Source organism: Eutrigla gurnardus, assembly GCF_963514095.1.
Source record: "Eutrigla gurnardus genome assembly, chromosome: 18".
In the NCBI taxonomy this organism is placed as follows: domain Eukaryota; kingdom Metazoa; phylum Chordata; class Actinopteri; order Perciformes; family Triglidae; genus Eutrigla; species Eutrigla gurnardus.
Window position 1 is genome coordinate 6,613,689 of NC_139929.1, and position 18,352 is coordinate 6,632,040.

The 18,352-nt window shown below is 44.4% G+C and overlaps 1 protein-coding gene across 11 annotated transcripts in view; it reads left to right on the forward strand.

The window, feature by feature from the left end:
* The window catches only part of scrib (scribble planar cell polarity protein), a 58,055-nt gene that overhangs the window by 34,275 nt on the left and 5,428 nt on the right, over nt 1-18,352 (forward strand). Inside the window, exons 18-43 of one of the 11 annotated variants that reach the window (XM_084033474.1) lie at nt 56-133; nt 239-556; nt 2,147-2,227; nt 4,254-4,502; nt 4,908-5,018; nt 5,097-5,273; nt 5,377-5,493; nt 5,658-5,846; nt 5,971-6,090; nt 6,752-6,808; nt 7,381-7,437; nt 7,765-7,845; nt 10,697-11,110; nt 11,712-11,783; nt 11,926-11,979; nt 12,463-12,516; nt 13,167-13,289; nt 13,952-14,062; nt 14,444-14,494; nt 14,838-15,005; nt 15,385-15,544; nt 15,646-15,907; nt 15,979-16,068; nt 16,159-16,341; nt 17,418-17,564; nt 18,152-18,291. In XM_084033474.1, coding sequence (XP_083889600.1) covers nt 56-133; nt 239-556; nt 2,147-2,227; nt 4,254-4,502; nt 4,908-5,018; nt 5,097-5,273; nt 5,377-5,493; nt 5,658-5,846; nt 5,971-6,090; nt 6,752-6,808; nt 7,381-7,437; nt 7,765-7,845; nt 10,697-11,110; nt 11,712-11,783; nt 11,926-11,979; nt 12,463-12,516; nt 13,167-13,289; nt 13,952-14,062; nt 14,444-14,494; nt 14,838-15,005; nt 15,385-15,544; nt 15,646-15,907; nt 15,979-16,068; nt 16,159-16,341; nt 17,418-17,564; nt 18,152-18,291 — 3,664 coding nt within the window. The remainder of the gene's footprint in view (nt 1-55; nt 134-238; nt 557-2,146; nt 2,228-4,253; nt 4,503-4,907; nt 5,019-5,096; nt 5,274-5,376; nt 5,494-5,657; nt 5,847-5,970; nt 6,091-6,751; nt 6,809-7,380; nt 7,438-7,764; nt 7,846-10,696; nt 11,111-11,711; nt 11,784-11,925; nt 11,980-12,462; nt 12,517-13,166; nt 13,290-13,951; nt 14,063-14,443; nt 14,495-14,837; nt 15,006-15,384; nt 15,545-15,645; nt 15,908-15,978; nt 16,069-16,158; nt 16,342-17,417; nt 17,565-18,151; nt 18,292-18,352) is intronic. The other 10 variants (XM_084033478.1, XM_084033477.1, XM_084033480.1 and 7 more) reach the window with 10 other exon arrangements.

Consider the following 18,352-nt stretch of genomic DNA (forward strand, 5'->3'; position numbering starts at 1 on the left):
TTCAAGTAATCAGAAGCAACAGATTATACTCATTTATTTTTGTTTTTGTGTTCAGGGAATCTTCATCTCCAGAGTGTCTGAAGAGGGTCCTGCAGCCAGAGCAGGTGTTAAAGTGGGAGACAAACTCCTAGAGGTAAAGCCTCGTCGGATTACTTTTCTTTTAGCAATGCCTTCCTCTGTTTTTATAGATAGATATGTAAATTTAACAGCATTACAAATCATTCCTTCTGTTTCTCAGGTGAATGGAGTGGACCTCAACGAAGCAGAACATCACACAGCGGTCGAAGCTCTCCGTAGCTCTGGTGCTACGGTTTCCATGTCGGTGCTGCGGGAGCGAATGGTGGAGCCCGAGAACGCCATCACGACCACGCCACTGAGGCCGGAAGACGACTACTTCCCACGGGAGAGACGGAGCAGTGGCATCGCCTTCAACATGGAGACGACTCCCAGCGGGCCTCAGCAGCGGCTCTCCACCTGCCTGATCCGAAACGACAAGGGGCTGGGATTCAGCATCGCAGGGGGCAAAGGTTCCACGCCCTACCGCACAGCAGACACGGTGAGACATGCGATCACAGCCATAGCTCCACTCACGGAACACAGACCAAGTTTATGTGAGGAGAATGGAAAGTATCCTTTTATCTACCTGCGTTGACGAGGAAAGGGATCAATGATGATTTTGTCGCACAATAAAGACAGAAAGAAAAGCAAGTTTATATTTAGTCACCAGCGTCTTACATACTTATTTTCATTAAACAAGAGGCAATGCACATTCATTTAAAAATGTTTCCAAAATATTCTCAGTTCCAGCTTGTCACTTTTGAGGATGTAATACTTTTATTTGTCATGTCTGACTGATTGTCCTTCGTTTTTGGACTGTTGAAACAACGAGAAAAGCTTTGGGCTCTAAGTTACTGTGATTGGCGTTTTTCACAGTTGTTTTTACGTTGTAATGATGAAATGAAATGATGAAACAATAAATTGAGAAAAAGACTGACAGATGAACTGATATTCTTAATAATAGTCACTCAACCCTTTTTATATGGCTTATAAAGGCAAGTTTATTGAGTCGATTGTGATAATGAGTCTCAGTTAAAAGAGGGGTGATGATCTAAACATTGAGACAAAATCCCCCATACAATGACTAATAATCTGTTTTGAAAGTTTGCTCACTATAGTATTTGCAGTAACTGTCTCAGGCACAGGGATGTCTTTTAACGGCGTCTATTCTAGCCGCGGCGTTTACTGTCATCACCAGGGAGACGGAGATATGAATAGCCAGCCCTGACACCTGATAGGTCCCCCTGTAACTGGACGGGTGAGGTGTATATTTGGGCCAGCGCGATACTGCATTGCAACTCAGGCAGCTCAAGAAGCCCACAAAGAGGAATGGACTCATAGACGTGTGATTTAGGCGGGTCTGACTTTTAAGTCTTGCCTCTCTTTTCAAAAGCTTTTTGAAAAGGATGCAGTGACACGGTTGGTTGTTGGTCGCTCTGCTGCAGTAGACCTTGCTCCTGCATGTGTTTGCACATTTTGTTTTGCTGAGGCAGAATACAAGTTAATTTTGTTGTTCTTAAAAAAATGGCGTAATTTGTCTGAGAACTTGTCTCAGGGGTCATGCTTTTTGCAGTGGAGTCCTAATGTGTCTTAATGATCAAAGACTATGCTGTTAATAGGTTGTAATGTATGTCTGGGTTTCTTTGTTCATGTGTCCAACCTTATATCACAATTTGTGCCATTTCAAGTTGTTAATATCTCAGAATCCCTTCATTAATTACTGTTTATTTTATGTAGTTACTTCTGTTTTTGGCTCAGATCAACACATAAGGATACCACACATTGACTGACTGGTGATTTGGCTTCTAGAGAGCTCACAGTTAGCACATGATTCATCAAAGCATGGCAGCCTGTTGCATCAGACCCTTTTACCACAAACTTGTAATTGGACATACAGACAGGAGAGGCCAGCGTGATAAGGAATAATAACCCCTCCCTCTTGTTAAACCAGTTTTAAATACAGAATATTAGCACCATCTCTTTTATATGAACTTCTTTCAAAAAGAAAAGGTCAAAAACAGTATTATAAAGTACAGTAATTCATCCAGAAACGTTCATAAAAGTTTAAACATTTCCCATCTGTTTTTAGGGAATCTACATCTCTCGCATCGCAGAAGGGGGAGCGGCACACAGAGACAGCACACTGCATGTAGGCGACAGGGTGATATCTGTGAGTACTACCCATCTCCTCCATATCTCCATATAGTACAGAGTGATCAAAACAACCTTATAGTGTTTCATCCATGTGAGAATGACGGATGCATGACTAGTAGTGTTGGAACGGTACAATTCACAGTTCTGTATGTACAGAATGTTTTAGGATCATGGTTCAGTATGTTCCCTCGTAAATTGAAATTGGTGTTAAAGTATTTATAGTTTTTGGGGTGGTAAAAGAACACGGTCTGATACTGTGCCGTTTCTTCCCCATATTACGCAAAGTTAAGGAAGCACTTCGTGTATGTCCTCATTGCTATATCTTTTTAACATTTCCATAGTAAATGTGCTCACACTCGCTGTCGACCCTCAAGTTATGTCATCCAGATCAGACTAACCTGAGTAGGGTCCCATGCTAACCACATGCAGAAAATTAACTGATACTGTCCTCCTGCTAATTTTAACCTTGAGTCTCTCTTTAGACGCACATTGTGTTGGTGAAATAGTGCAGCATTTAGGTTGTATGTTTCACTGCTGAGCGTTCCCAGCATGACCTCTCCGTGCTCCTTTCTTATCTCAGCTTCTCAAATTCAGAGCTAATTTTTTTTCTGTCAACATATTAGCACCTCTCACACACCGATGCACACACATCATCACACAGTATAACTGTAAACCAATGAATTGTGGTTGATTTTGGTTCCGTCCCCCAGTGTGACGAATGTGAAACTGCCCCTACTCATGAATGCACTTCCTGCTCGTTGGGAATCACAGAGAAGCTTTGTGAATGATCGTTCTCCGATTTCCTTCCGGGTTTACTCTTTCCTCCAGCAGTTCCTCCAGCTCCATTTGTACACTTCATCTGTAGGCTGCCTCTTTCTCTCTTTCTCACACTCTCTCTATCTGCATGCTAACTAATGTATTAAGTGCATCTCCTCGCCTGCTTGGTGGTGGGTATGGTGTTGGGGTGGAATAGTGTGTGCAGCAGCATATCAGCCAATGGTAAGCGCTGGTACTGTCGGGTCAGTCCTGACCTCTGCTTGTCACGTTGGACCAGAGTGCAATTTTTAAGGTTGTGCATGCCTGAAAGCTAGCCCCTGATCTAAAATCCAAAGTTAGCAACACTGATGATTCAACAATTCTTCATGACAAAGTAATCTCAGGAAATCCCTGTTTCCCTTTGTTGACTTAAGATCAAACCTTTTGGGAGAACTTCACACGTCCACTTGTTTTTAAGTAAACAAAGGCAAGAAGGGGTTCAAGGTGATTAACTGATTACATTAAAAGAGATGCACTGGTCATTGCTGTCGATCGAAATTAGACAATTGTCAGCTATATTTCTAATTTTATTTTTTTCTTCACAAAATACACATAGCATGAGAGTTTTTAAGTCACTCACACAGCGGCACAGACGGTTAAATCACAGCACACATAATGCTTGCAAAACCCAGAAAAATGTTGTGGAGGAATAACCCTAAAAACAACTGGAAAAACTAACTAAATATATTATATTTTAGTGCAGTGAACGGCACTTCTGCCAACAGCACTGGGAATTTCCCTCTACGCATTTCTTTTACATTCTTGTAAATAGATACTGATTCATACATTTTTAATTTTAATAATAAATAAATAGATAAAGTGATACATAATGTTTGATGGATAATATGTAGTTGGCTCTATAATGGGCCATCAAAGTAGGTTCTCTCCTTCAGGGAAGCTCTGCCAGCTTACATTGCCAGCAGCAGCCCGCTGTTACCCCTGCTCCTTCTTTTCTTCTGTCTGATCCTGTTGCTCTGTGTAGGTGTCGGGTTCTTCTCCAAATAACAGTACTCACAAACTCACAGTGAATTGAGTATCATAATGTATTAGTTGTTTTGAGTGATCAGGTGTAGAATCTGATGCGAGAAGACTGGTGGCAGCATGCCGTTTCCAGCTTGTATTTGTTTTTTAATGTTCATCAATGCCGATGGCAAATGTGACCCGTTGTTATTGGGAGCATCGTGGTGGGCTGACACCCTCCGTGGTTGGTTTTACTGTCGATCCAGATCAATGGTGTAGACATGACAGAGGCCAGGCATGACCAGGCAGTAGCGCTTCTTACCGGCACCTCCCCCACCATCGCCCTCCTGGTGGAGCGAGACCCGAATGCACAAGGGGGCTCTCCAGGTCAATCCCGGGCACGAGCCCACTCCCCTCCACCCCCAGAACCCTCAGATTCACCAGACCAGGAGGAGGACGGCCTTAACCTTCATGGGAACAACCTGAGCCGGATGGAGGACGAGTATCCCATCGAGGTTAGATCTCTTAGGCCTCAGGACTTCACTATGTTTAATAGCTTTCATTAGACCATAGAAGCCCCATGCAGGCTTTCAGTGCTGTTTATTTGACCCCTGCCTTATCCTTAATGCTGTCCAGTTCCAGAGAAGATGGTGCATGGTATGAAGGCGTGAAGGCCATTAAAATAATGGTGTACTCTAGAGCGTAGCATTTCAAGTCGTCAATAATGCAAAGATATTGCTGCTTAATAGCAGCGTATGCCTATAAAGGTACAGTTTGTGCATGCAGTAGACTGGTTTGTGTTTATTAGACAAATTATAGGTGTGACCTGATGTTTAATTTATTAACTTTTGTTACATTTAGACCTGAAAATGTTTGAAAATATCTTGCTTCAATAAATCTTCTCCCTCTTATCCTAACAGGAAGTGATCCTGGTGAAGTCAGGTGGTCCTCTTGGCCTGAGCATCGTGGGAGGAAGTGACCACGCCAGTCACCCATTTGGCGTCAATGAACCTGGGGTGTTCATCTCAAAGGTATGTCTTGTGAAATTCCTTGTTTTTCGATTATGTTACGTTTTGTGTCTCACTTTCCCCGGCCCGTCTCATCATCAGGTGATTCCTCACGGACTAGCATGTGAAAGTGGACTGCGTGTCGGGGACCGAATACTAGAAGTGAACGCCATCGACCTTCGCCATGCCACACACCAGGAAGCTGTGCGAGCGCTGCTGGCCAACAAGCAGGAGATCCGTATGTTGGTGCGGAGGGACCCATCACCGCCTGGGATGCAGGTGAGGCCATCAAATCTGATAAATATACACGTACTAACACAAGCATAACAGCGGCAAAAGCTCACCGTACCCTGCCTGACGAGCTGTCTGTATATCATCGCAGGAAATTGTGATCCAGAAGCAGCCAGGGGAGAAGCTTGGCATCAGTATTCGTGGAGGGGCCAAGGGTCATGCAGGAAACCCCTTTGACCCCACAGATGAAGGCATCTTCATCTCTAAGGTTCTGAAATTATTTATGTATATAAACCACAACTTTGAAAAGTCATACATGGACACATTTTTAAGAGTGATGTATAAGATTACAATGAGAGGATATTTTAACAGGTGTGTCTGAATTACAATTATATATTGTACTGACTTGCCCTTTGGCTGATATTGAAACAGGTGAGCTCCAGCGGTGCAGCAGCAAGAGACAGCCGACTCCAGGTTGGCATGCGTATCCTCGAGGTGAACAACCACAGCCTGCTGGGGATGACGCACACAGAGGCAGTGCGAGTGCTTCGAGGTATAGGAGACTCTCTGGTCATGCTGATGTGTGACGGCTTCGACCCACAAAAAGTGGCTGCTGTGGAGGTGAGACACCAAGAGCAGTTGTGATATCTCATTTTCTCAGAAGCGGCCAAATCTGTTTTTATAAAGCACTTCTTTGTTTGGGATCAAACTTTTAAACAAAGCTCTTTTTGGGGGTTTTTTCAAGGCGTCTCCCGGCATCATTGCCAACCCATTTGCAACAGGCATCGTCCGTAAGAACAGTATGGAAAGCATCTCTTCTATAGACCGAGACCTGAGCCCAGAGGAGATGGAAATCATGCAGAAGGTACAGTACCTTCTACAGTTAATGCACTGACGCTGATCATGTATATTTACTGATTATATATTTCAATTACACAAGTAAACAATTAAAGCAGTTTGATTTATTGTTTGCTATCTGGATGTAATGACACTTTCAACGTTGGGTTATAGCATTTTCTGTACATTTAGCAATCATTCACTGTTGAGGCCAGACAAAGCCCAAAAGCGCTGAGTAAGGGATGTGGACGGTGTTGGATTGTAGACCAGGAAACACCCCCATTCATCCACATATCAGGAGATGATTTTTTTTTTTCAACTGCGGTCAAGTCAACATGTGAATCAGCTGTTTTGTTCAGCGATTTTTGTCACACCGACACTGTGCTTCCACAGCAGTTTGGCGTTTAGCAGGTGGAGTTTCAATGACAGCAGCGTTTGACTAACTCCAGCCATGCACACCGCACACACTCATCTTTTCACCGCAGCACCCGGGAAGCGCCAGCACAGTTGTTTACTTTGTCCAGATGAGCTTTTTGGGATAATGCCCGAACTAAAGGAATGTAGGGGCTTATTGAATGCTAGTTGATGTACAACTTTTATCAGAACGCACAGAGTCAGAAAATAATTGATATGGAAATTCCAGGATGTTTATTGGGATTGCAAGTCTTTTAAATGTCGCTCTTCTCCAGGAGTCTGAGATGGTGAGAGAGACGTCCCAGTGGGAGCGAGAAGAGATGGAGAAAGTGGTAAGTGAAACTGAAACTCTGTGACTGTTTTTGGGAAGGCTGGAGGTAAAACTGTATCGGTAAAACAGCAGATAGATGGCAAGAGAATAAAAAATGTTTGCTCCGTACAAAATGCAGAACTGCACTATACTATAGGGTGGAGCTTTTAGAGGCAGAGGCTCAGGTTTGTCTGTTATCGGATGAATGAGGCTTCTCCCTGCGTGGGCATCGTGTTTGACAGTACTATTCCTGCAATGTCCCGCCTTGCATGCTTTTTCTCTGCTCCCATAGCTAATGAGTAGAGTACTTTCTAATGTGTGTGGATTCTATCCTTTCTTTCTCTTCTGTTTTTCTTCTCATCTCTCCTTTACTTTTGGTGTGTTTGCCGTTGGTGAAATAAAAAAAAATATCATCCCATCTCCATACCACTTCCCCACTGTTTTTTTTTTTTTTTTTTTCTCTCTTCACCCTCTGTAACGCTTTCCTCTTCTGTAAATCCTCCATCTTCTCATTTCACCTCTTCATCGCATCACTGTGTGGCTGTGTGTGGTTGGGTCTCTTTCCTCCTCTCCTCCCTTCCTTTCTTGGTGAAGGAGCGTATGCGTTTGGAGCGTGAGGAGGCAACTCGCCTGCTAGAAGAGGAGACTGAGGTGAGACACCCCTCATTGGTAGGTCTGCAGAAAAAAACCTTCCTGGAAGACTGATCGAAAATACCGCAGGATTTTGCCAAGTTGATAATCCCTTTCAGGGAAAAGAGACTTTTTTTTTTTAGAAGGGGGCAAGTGCCAATCTCACTGATAATGACAAAATCAGATTTTAAATTGTTTTTAATTCTAGTGGTGATTGTGAAATCAGTGTATAAATGTCATAGCTAAGCCCGGCCTTTTAATTGCCCAAACAGAACATTCTTGCTTGTTGTGTAATAAACCTCCGCCAAGTCCCCTTCTCACCTCTCTTTCCTATTTATTTCTCTTCAGAACATGGGCACTGGACCTCTAAAACTTGACTACAAAACCCTGGCAGCTCTGCCCACCACCAGTCTGCAGAAGGTCAACAGGGTAAGACCCCCTCTATGTTATGACTCCAGGCAGCAGTAGAAGTAACGCAGGTTTTTACACTCTGTTATGCATTCCTTTTCAACGTATTTGAAAAAGCGTGCAATCGTCTCGAGCTGTAAATTGCTTGTATTTCCGGGTGAGCTATGTTTGTAATGGCCTTCGTCGCTCAGAATAGACCTCTTCATGGAATCCCTTGTTTTTATGTCTCGGGAAACTCTTGAGTGACCCAGAGAGCCGACCAGTTGCCCCTCCAGGAGCAGGAATGTTAACCTCCCACCATCAGCAAAACCCACTACTGACAGTGGCTCCAAGGCAAAACCCATACCACATATCGCGTCAGAGTGATGTAATCATGTCCTACATCAATGAACAAGAGCAGATGTGATCAACCCGGATTGAAGAAATAGCACGAAGATCAAGGACTGATCGAGAAGCTTGGGGAAAAAGAAAGCGATGACCTAGAATCAAGAACCAGAAGGAACAAAAACAGAATAAAAGAAGATTCTGTGGAAAAGAATTTCAAGTATCTATATCTAAGTCCAGAAGGAAGCGGACTTGAAAGGAAGTTGGCCACTGTCTTGGTTGATGAAGAGTGTGAGTAAATGAAAGAGGTGGCGCGATGACGCGCCGGGGGGGGAAGGGGACAGCTGCCCGCTATCAACTGGCCTATCCTCTGCGATATTTTAAACCTGCGTCTGCCTCTGAATTGGATGGAGTTGGGTGGGTGGGGTGTTAGACAAGAGGCAGGCTATCGTCTGTGAGGAACAGACAAGTGTTTCAGTTGGTGTTCCCAAAGTCCTCACAGGAGTACATTTGAGTGGACATACATCGCTGTCCTGTTCCCGTCCTCCAGTGAGTATAGAGCGTTATTTTAGGTTTACTTTGTTTCTCTTCCTTCTTTCTGTCTTGATTTTATTACCTCTCCACTTTCCTTTCTTTGCATTAGGCATCAAACTGAAGTTAGCATGGTTTTGACTCCGTTTAAGACATTTAAGACTGTTCTTTGGAACCTGATCCCCAAAAGGATTATATTGCCTGTTCCATTACTGACTCTTAAATACACGTCTTTGAACTACACAAAGTACTGAAGGAATATTATTACTTTTATTGCTAACTTACTTTCGTACAGTATGCAGCTGTTAATGCTCAGTGTGCTAGAGCTGCCCCAGTGCACGTGGTACTGCTCAAATGTTCTCACAGTGACCCATTTTATTACTGCCTGCCAGTCATACCAAAGGTTTGGCTAAAACGAAACAAATTTAATAATGTGTTTAGTGATATTAACAAGTTTACTATGCTTTTTTTTAAGAAACGAGATGTCAGTATGATGTGCTACATACAGAGCTGCCTTTTAGCTGTTGCATACACTACACAACATAAATCCAGCAAAAAACAAATAAAAACAGAGGTAAAACATGTCAAACATATATCTTGGCTTAACTTATTGCTATCGTTGTCCTTTTCATTTACAGTCCACTATCACGATGGATTCAGTTAAACACACACCAAGGCTTATTATAAAATAAAAACTACAAAGATTAATCATAAAAACAAACAATACTTTTTCAGTTCACAGACGAGATAACAAAGAAAAACTAGTGTAATTCTTCTTTTTTTAAATCTAAAATGATCTGTCCTCCAAATTATAATTTCTACATGATTGTATATTAAAATGGCTCAGTTACTGGTTCCCAGCATGGTCACCTCAGTGAGTCGGCATACTGGCAGACCAGCCGCCTCGCTGTTCTCTCCCACACACAAACCCCCAGCTGTCCCTCACGGTTTGTGTCGGAGCCAAAAGGCCACTCGTTCACATTCCATCCCACTGACCCTCATCACACCACAGACTCTTATAGTCAGCATGTAGGGAGCCACATTGCTGCCTCACAATGCTCGTTGTATTCTTAGTCCGGCTATTTAGATTATCACCAGATATGTCAAGGTCACATTGAATAAATGCCAATGTTATCTGGGTGGAATTGAGGCTCTATAGGAGGCATTTTTTTCGGTGTTAGGTTTGTAAAACATGACACCTCTTATAGTATCGGGTTTCTTTACTCCCCTCTGACAGTGACATCACTCGCCTGTATGTTCAGTACAGTAGGAGTTGAAGGTGTGCTGGAGCCTGCTGTCTCTCAGATCTGATAATATGGTTATTTAAGGCAGAGGCCTGGCTGCCCGGCAGTAATATGTCTAGTGACTCACAGCCACAGTTAACAAGTCTTAAATGATGGGCGACTGAGAAACTTGTTTTAAAAGCTTCAGGAAAGATTTAGTGATGTGATTAACTCTTTTTAGCAGCTAGAGGCTTGTGTGTCAAGTGTCTATTTATAAAAGTGAGTCATGAGAAACGGGGGAATCTCACTTCTACTCATCTTCTAATTTAATTTGGTAGTTTGTAATAGATAGAAATAGAAATATATTATTATTATATTTATTTGGCTATGACAACATTTCACTCAAGTTAAATGCTGAGGTCTCAAGACGCAGCAACATAGTCAACCAAAAAAATATATATCTTTGTTGCCATATTTAAATTGTGGTGAAAATCGATATTTGAGTTTTTTCTTGTTGAGATTTCATATTTTTCTCAGATCCATGACTTTACTGAGAACAATATTATCGTAACTGATTGAAATAATGGCCAAATTTAATAAAAAAAAAAAAAAATTACCCTTTTAATCTCTTGTGCTATGAATTCGCTTTCTCATTTAATCCTCTAGTCTGTTTTGCTTTTATTTTTGAAATTCCTCTAGTGATAATCGACAGTTTGTGTTGAAACCTTTCCTGCTGGTCCTTACTTTGTCACTTTACTGCATCTGTCCTCGCTCTTTCCTTTGCTCCTGTCCAGTTCTCTACTTCTGTAAATCTGACTGCTCCCATGGAGGCCCCGCTGCAGGCCCAATACGGAGCGCCTTTAGAGCCTCTGGGCTTCGGCCCCCCCACAGAACCCCTCAACCACATGAACCTCCAGTCCTGCCCCAGTCTGAGCACAGAGCACGAGTATCTGCACGGATCCCAGTTCTCCCCCAATGGGATGTCCACCGCCGAGAGTGCCGGCTCATCAACAACCATTAACTCATCAACCTTTGCACCCGAAGAAGATGAAAACCTGGTGGACTCTCAGCCTATCTGCTTCAAAGAGAACCCGTTTTTGGTGGCCAATCGCAAAGGAAAGGGTCGCCCACCTGGAGATCGGGTCCTGTCGGGGCCTCCTGTGGGCTACGGGAAGCAAGGCCAACTGCAGCCCTGGTTGTTCAGCAAGGCAAGCCGCCTGCCTGAGTGTGGTTTGGAGGCAGCATGGTGTGTTAATGCGCACAGTTTGTTGTTTGGTTCACTTGTGAAATGACAGGTTTTATACTCAATAGGTCAGCAAATGTAAAAAAAAAAAATACCAGTTATTGCCAGGTTGAAGAGATTTCCTTGGGCTTTGGGAAAGTCAGCCACAAATGGACATGAAATCCCTCCACTTGGCTTTCTGTCCCTGCATTTTCTCTCAGGAATTATGTGTCCAGGTCGTGTGTATAAATCTCCGGGCAACAACCATTTGAGCTGGTGCATGTTTTTGCCGTGAGCACCGAGCTCGCGGCACGTCGAGAGGTATTTGGGCACATAGTCGGTTCATAGCCAGGACCGACTGGAATGTCTGTCCCAACAGCTGCGAGGGAGGTCAAAAGTCACAAAGGAACACGACCTGCAAAGACGCACAAAAAAAACGCATGTTTATCTCAAGAGTTTGTTGTTTATTTGAATTTTTTTGCACTCAGGACTAACCAGTCAATCTTGTTTTGGTATTTCTTTACTTTTGTGGGTGCAATGAGTGAAAGTAAGTTGTAAAGTGTGTTATTTGATGTTTGTTTTTCCAGGCGCCTCCTTCTGATTTCACCAGGACCGAGAGCCCAATAAGAGAAGCCCCCTACTCGCCCGTCATCCAACCGGTGAGCAGCTGTAACACCCAGTCATTCTGTACCATGCTACCATCTTTTTTTTTTTATTTATTTCCTTTTCCATGAGTCATTTCCAACGCTCTAGGAGAGGTATTTTACAGTTGACCCTTTTGACCTTTCCTCCCACCCGTAGCCCAGCAACCACTCTTCCAACAGCTCCCTCTGTGCAGGCAGGGAGACCCGCTTCGTAAGTGGGTCTTGTGGCCCTCTCTGCTCTGGCCTGGGTTCTTTTTTTTCTTGTAGCACACGTGACTGCTGTTCTGAGCGCTCCATATGTTAATAAAACCCAACTAGTTCAGCTAGTTAGTGCCACAAACCTACCAGTCTGAAAAGCATGTGCCTGCTTCTCTATGGCAAGCTGATGACTGATGCTTTGAGTCATGCAGACTAGGCGTGCATTCAGTGTAGAAATACATTTTTGACCTTGATTGTCCTTAATGTGTCTATTGACCAAAAATCTAATTTCCATTTTTGCTTGAGCACAGCTACAGATTACCAGTGTAGAACAAATACTATGTATATCATTTAGGTGGTGTTGCATTGTTTGATAGTGTCTTTATTTGGCCTGGCATCCTCCAATACTGAATGCGCTGTTGGTTGAAAATCAAGTATCCATGCATTTTATTTCATCGTGGTCGTTTCATTTTCATTATTTTTTTTTTCTTTGCAGGCTAACCTTCATTACACCTCAACCCCTACTGCCAACGACAACACGCCATCATCAGTGAGTGTCTGTGGAGCTTGAAAACAAGCCGTTCAGAAAATAACTTTAATAGGAGATTTGAGTCCTCATTGGGGATCATTGTCGCACACTTTTTTATTGGACTTAATTCACTGATAAAGTACATGAAGTCAAGGGTGCCTGATATCTCAATCAGCATCGGATTGATTTTTGATGAGTACTACTTTAAGCAATCTTGGTTCCGTTGTTTGGTCAGCACCAGGGTTGGATAAACAGCATTCACAACAGCCCAAATGAACCATACTAACCAGGCAAAGGGAACTGAATTCGTTTTAACTAAACCATTCATTTTAGGCGTAAAAACAACCCAAGTTTCACGCTACTTACACTTTTCCATCTGGGACGAATTTCTGGAGGGACACTGTTTATAATTATTTGGTTAAAAAACAAACCCTAGATTGGTTAATGAGGTGTTGTTTTTGTCCAAACTGAATAGTAAATTATATTCTCATTCATATCCACCATTAAATCCATTCATTTTGAGTTGCCATTCATCCTAAAGTTTGGTGTGTCTGAACTAACAGTTTTTTCCTTATTGTGAGCAGCGGTCATGTGCTCATTTATACTTTTATATGCAAATCTGTGCTTCTAGGCTGCATTAACAAAATTGAATTGACTGATCTCTTCCCCAGACGCGGCCGGGTGCCATCCAGCCAGTCGGACGCACGCGGCAGAGTCCCTCACCCGCCACTCCGGAGGGCCACAGTCCTAACCCCTTCCAGCATGGCCCCTCCCCCTTCAACTCCCAGACCTCTGTAAGACCCCTCACCACCACCACATAGTGCTGTTTTCAATCCACTCTCAGCTCCATGCCACCTACGCTGACTGCACAGCCCCAAAACACTGTGTCTATAGCAGTGCACGAGAGGTGCACGACACAACGATGATTTTTTGTTTCTAAAGAGGCAAGAGCCAAAGAAAAGGAAGACTTGTATTTGCAGGTGCTGCAGTCTGTGGCCTCCTGCACCTGCAAACGGAGCCTCCAGCCCAAATCTGAGCTCCTGCATACGATAATTTCCCATACTTACAGCTCTCTGAAATGTGCCACTTATTTCTTCCTTCGGCAAGCAGCCTAGCTGGATCGGTAAATAATGAAGAAGCTACGATTCATCTCACATCTTCCTATTTGTTTCACAAAGGTGCTCATACAGAAAAGTGTCTCATTGCTCCGGACGTTCCAAGCCCTTCTGTCTGTGTCTCTGACGTACTCCCCTCCTGTCACCTGAAACCAGCTGCCATGCTGTTCACCTGCTCTCCTGCAGTCTTCTTCAACTTTGCCGGGTTGTTTTCATAGTCTTCCCTTTCCTCCATGTCTCTGTCCGTCCTTCCCACCTCCTTCTCTTCCTCTCGGGCTCCTTTACCATGTGAACCTCCCCCCCACCCTTCCATACCCTCCACCCCAAACCTCCCCCTGCAGCCTCGCGCCCCCTCCCCCACATCGCCCGACGAGTTCCCCATGAATGTCAAGCAGGCATACAAGGCGTTTGCCGCCGTGCCTCGCTCACTGGCAGTGCTGGAGCCGCCGCAGGTAGGCCGTGCTGCCCGGACTCCCCCGGGTCAAAACGACAAAAGCATGCTGATTGGTTGGTCTCGCCCCCCCCTGTTCCCTCCTGACTGGAGCAGGCTGTCCTGTAAGGAGCCTGCGCCGTGTCTGGGGGCCTGTGACGTGCTGTGACGTTGTGGAATGCAGTCATCGTTGGTTTTTGTACTCCCAGTGCCATCATCTGTCAAACTGGTGTTGAGTCTTCATCCATTCGTCCATCAATGTGTGGCTCGTGTACTAATATTCAATACCCCTGTTTTTATATATTATATCCCAACTGCTAATCAGTCTGCCTGCTCTGTATCTCTGTCTTTGTCCTCAGTCTGAGTTTACTTGACTTTACTAACATCCTGCTCTACCCAACAGGACCTGTATGGTGTGAGGAACAATTTCCACCCAAAGCAGCCTTCTCCAGAGGTGAGTGAACATACTGACCAAACAATATTTATGCTTATGTTAATAATATATGTTGAGCAGCTTGAAGTCATGCTGAAGAGATATAAAATTGATGAGAGAAACTGATTCACGGATGAGGGCTGATGCTGTTTAATATCTACAGAAAGTCTTCTTCCAAATAAAAGTATGACGGAAAAGAAGGCGTTGGGTCAATACGGTATTCAACAAGTGAATATTGAATCTACAGCTGCAAGAACAAAATGCCATGTCTAGATATGCTCTCGGCTTACTGTAGTTAGATACTGAGAGAAAGTGTCTGGCTCTCAGTCTGACAGTCTGGTGATGACCTATGTGGCCTTTTCAGCCTGAGTTGAACAACGACGTGTTTGAGGATGACATAGATGGTCAGGAGGGAGCTGGTATGGGTCTGACCAGCACGGTCTCCCCTCGGCCCTCCCTCTCACCTGACCGTCGGGAGTATATGAGCCTGGCAGCAGTGCCTCGCTTCTCCAGGCCTTCCTGGGACCTCCAGGTACCCACCGCCTCCGCCACATCTACAGCAGCCCTGTTCTCTGTCTGGGTGTGCTTGGCTTTGATCGGTGGTGGTGTCTCTGTCCCCAGACACTGGGGGACAGCCATGTTACTTCTGTTAGTGACAGGATTCCCAGTTAATTGATTGTAAATCAGCTGATTGGGCTGGGTTCTGTTTTAAAAGCTGATATGTTGCTTTCTTCTTGACCTGTGATACTTTTTCTACTCTTGCTTTGGCAAATGGCTCTGCAACAATTCCAATAGCATTAAAAATCTCCTTTTTATTATTATTTTGCTACAGTTTGCAGATTGCTATGACCTCAGCGCTTATCAATTGTAATCTTTATCATTTAGTATCCTGTATTCCTCTGATCCTACAGAGTCCTTCTCCTGGTGGAAAGGACAGTCCAGAGCAGCGCTCCTTCAGGGACAGACAGAAGTATTTTGAGATCGATGTGAAGCAGCAGACACCAGAGAAACCCAAACCTCGAGTGTCTCTTGTTGGAGAAGATGACCTCAAGAAAATGAGGGAGGAAGAAGGTTTGTTTCTGTAACTCGTTTGCCAGTATAATGAGTCTCTGCTAACCTGCCATTGAAATGTACAACCCTGTATTCATGTTCACTGTTGATCTCGGCCCCAGAGAGGAAGTTTGAGCAGCGTGCGCGGGAGTACCTGATGGATGAAGACGAGGAGGATGAGGAAGAGGACCTGGCTAAGCAGGTGGCGCAGATGAAAGCAAGTGGCAAAGTGCTGCTGGATGGAGTGGAGTACAACGTGGAGCCGGTATCCTCCCCGTCCCGACACTGTGCCACACCGCCGAGCTACAACGTCACACCGCCGAGCTACAACGTCACACCTTCAAGCTACAACCTCACACCACCGAGCTACTGTGGCAGCTCAGGGTAAGAAGTCGTACGTTATTATTGTTTTAAATGTCCTTATTTTCCTTAGCTGAAAGTAATTTTGTGTTTAGGCCTTCTTCTGTTGATGGGAAGGGAGAGTCCCAGAGGAATTCACTGGAGGACAGCTTCAGGCTGGAGCAGAGGCCCAACTCCATGACTGGGTAATTACATCGTCCACAACATCTCTGAATGTCCATCTGCTGTTGTTTGTGTCACTGTAGTCATCACTGCTACTTGCGTGTCTTTTCAAGTCTGATCCCCGTGTACCCCGGGGACTCGGCGGCGCCCATCCGCACTGCCAAAGCAGAGCGCAGACATCAAGACAGACTCCGTATGCAGAGCCCCGAGCTGGCTGTGGCCCTCGACAAGGACCTGTCCCCTGCCGAGAAACGAGCTCTGGAGGCTGAGAAGAGAGCCATGTGGAGGGCAGCACGGTAAACACAACACTCAACACATGCTTAAGACGTGAAATCGCTTTTTTTAAGCTTTCACTTTACTGTATTTCTAGTACTTTCATATTAACATGAATATATTAAGGTGTAAAAAGGGAAAAGTAATCAGTTACCAATTCTCTATAACATAAATAAAGAAAAAAGTTGATAAAAAGGGATTGGAAATGTATCACAATTAATTAAAACAAAATTACCTTTTCATATTTGCAACGACATCTTGAGACTCACTTGTTGGCTGATATGTAAATCACATTTTGAGTTGCTGATTGTAGCCAAACAATTATGCAAACATCTTGGACAGTGTTATCTTGTTTTACTTTTCTGAAACTTAACTAAAGCTCTAAATAAGTATTATAAATGAATACCTGAAGAAGTGACACAAGTATTTGGCTGATGAATGGGGCCAAGCAGGAACATTGTCCACTGTGGTAGTTATGCCACTTGGTTGTTTCAATGCTTTGACCCACTTTCCATCTTTCTCCATGAATAAAAACATTTTCACCTCTATCTGTCCACTCCAAAGGGGTTTGTACTCACAGTTTGTAGATGCATTACTTTCATTACATGTGCCAAAATAACACAGAGCAGATACAAGTTATGATTTTTGTAGTATTGGAATGAACTCTTCTATTATTGGTTATTTGTATTGTTGTTGATTTTGGGCTAAAACTAAATACCAAACATCAAGCTCACATAACGTGGTTTGTTAATAAGAGAGGGTTTGTTAATAAGAGAGGGTTGGTGACACTCGTGATCCAGATTTCAGTTCATTCTGTGTGGTGACAACACCGTCTTGTCTGTGTGTGGTTAGTCTTCCTCCTCTCTTACTATTTTCATGTCTAAAAATCAGATCTTATTTATTTCCCTGGCTGTTCTAAATGTGTCGGTGTTTTACCTTCCATTCTTTGGTTTTCTTCTCTTTTCTGTCTGTATGCCTTTCTTCCCTTCCCCTCCTCCTCCTGCTCATATCCCTCCTTCATCCTGGCACACTTCTTGTCCTATCCCTCCTCCCTCCCTCCTCCTGTGTCTCACCCTCTCCCTGGCCTCGTGGGGCCCAGGCCCTGTGGCCTAGAGGAGGATGTTAGGCAGTATGAGCAGGACCTGGCTAAGAGGCTCTACCAGGCCAGAGTGAGGGCATCTCAGGGCCCGGCCGAGGCCCCCCAGCCCCCCACCTCTTCCTCTACCTCTGCAGCCTCCCAGCTCAGGTCTGCTCCTCGGCCCCAGCCACCAGGGCCAGATGCACGGCATTGTGGGGGTGTGCTGGGGTGCTTTGGTGTTGGGGGGGGTATTTTGCTAGACGCCGAGTTCGGAAAGGTCCAAGCAAGCACTTGCAGCAACACCGACAGTGCTTCCACTGCCTTTCCAGTGCCGTCTTGCTTCTGCACGTCTTTGCCGTTTCCCTCTTTGGCTTCCTCTGTTTCCCCCTATCTCTATTCTCTGTCTTGTCTCTTTCACTCTCCAGCACTCTTTTCATTTTGCGCCTTGCTGTTCTCTTGATTTTCATACTATTGTTTGTACTAACACACATTGCAGTAAATTTGCAAGCTATTTGTGAGTCGAGGGTAAGCCTACTAGCAGTAGGTAGTCCTTTTCCTGGAATGCCTCCCTTTTTCTTGTGCAATCAAATTGAACTGATTGTGACAGCAAACCAGGACAAGGAGCACCCGAAGTTAGTGATTGGCACTACACCCACCTGTAGCGGTGTGTGTGTGTGCCTCCATCAGTGGTTGTCTCTGTATTCCTTTCCTTATTTTCTACTCTCATTATCTGATGGTGGCTGTTCCTCTTGTAGAATGAAGTCTCTTGAGCAGGATGCACTGAAAGCGCAGATGGTCATCGCCAAGTCTCGAGACGGAAAGAAACGCGGCACACTGGACCAGCTGACGGAGTCGCCCTCGCCCGCCCCCACACCCTCTCCCACGCCTATGGAAGGTAAGAGGCTGCTGTCATAGGCCCGTTTACACGACAAGAATCTTCTTTTAACGGATTACTT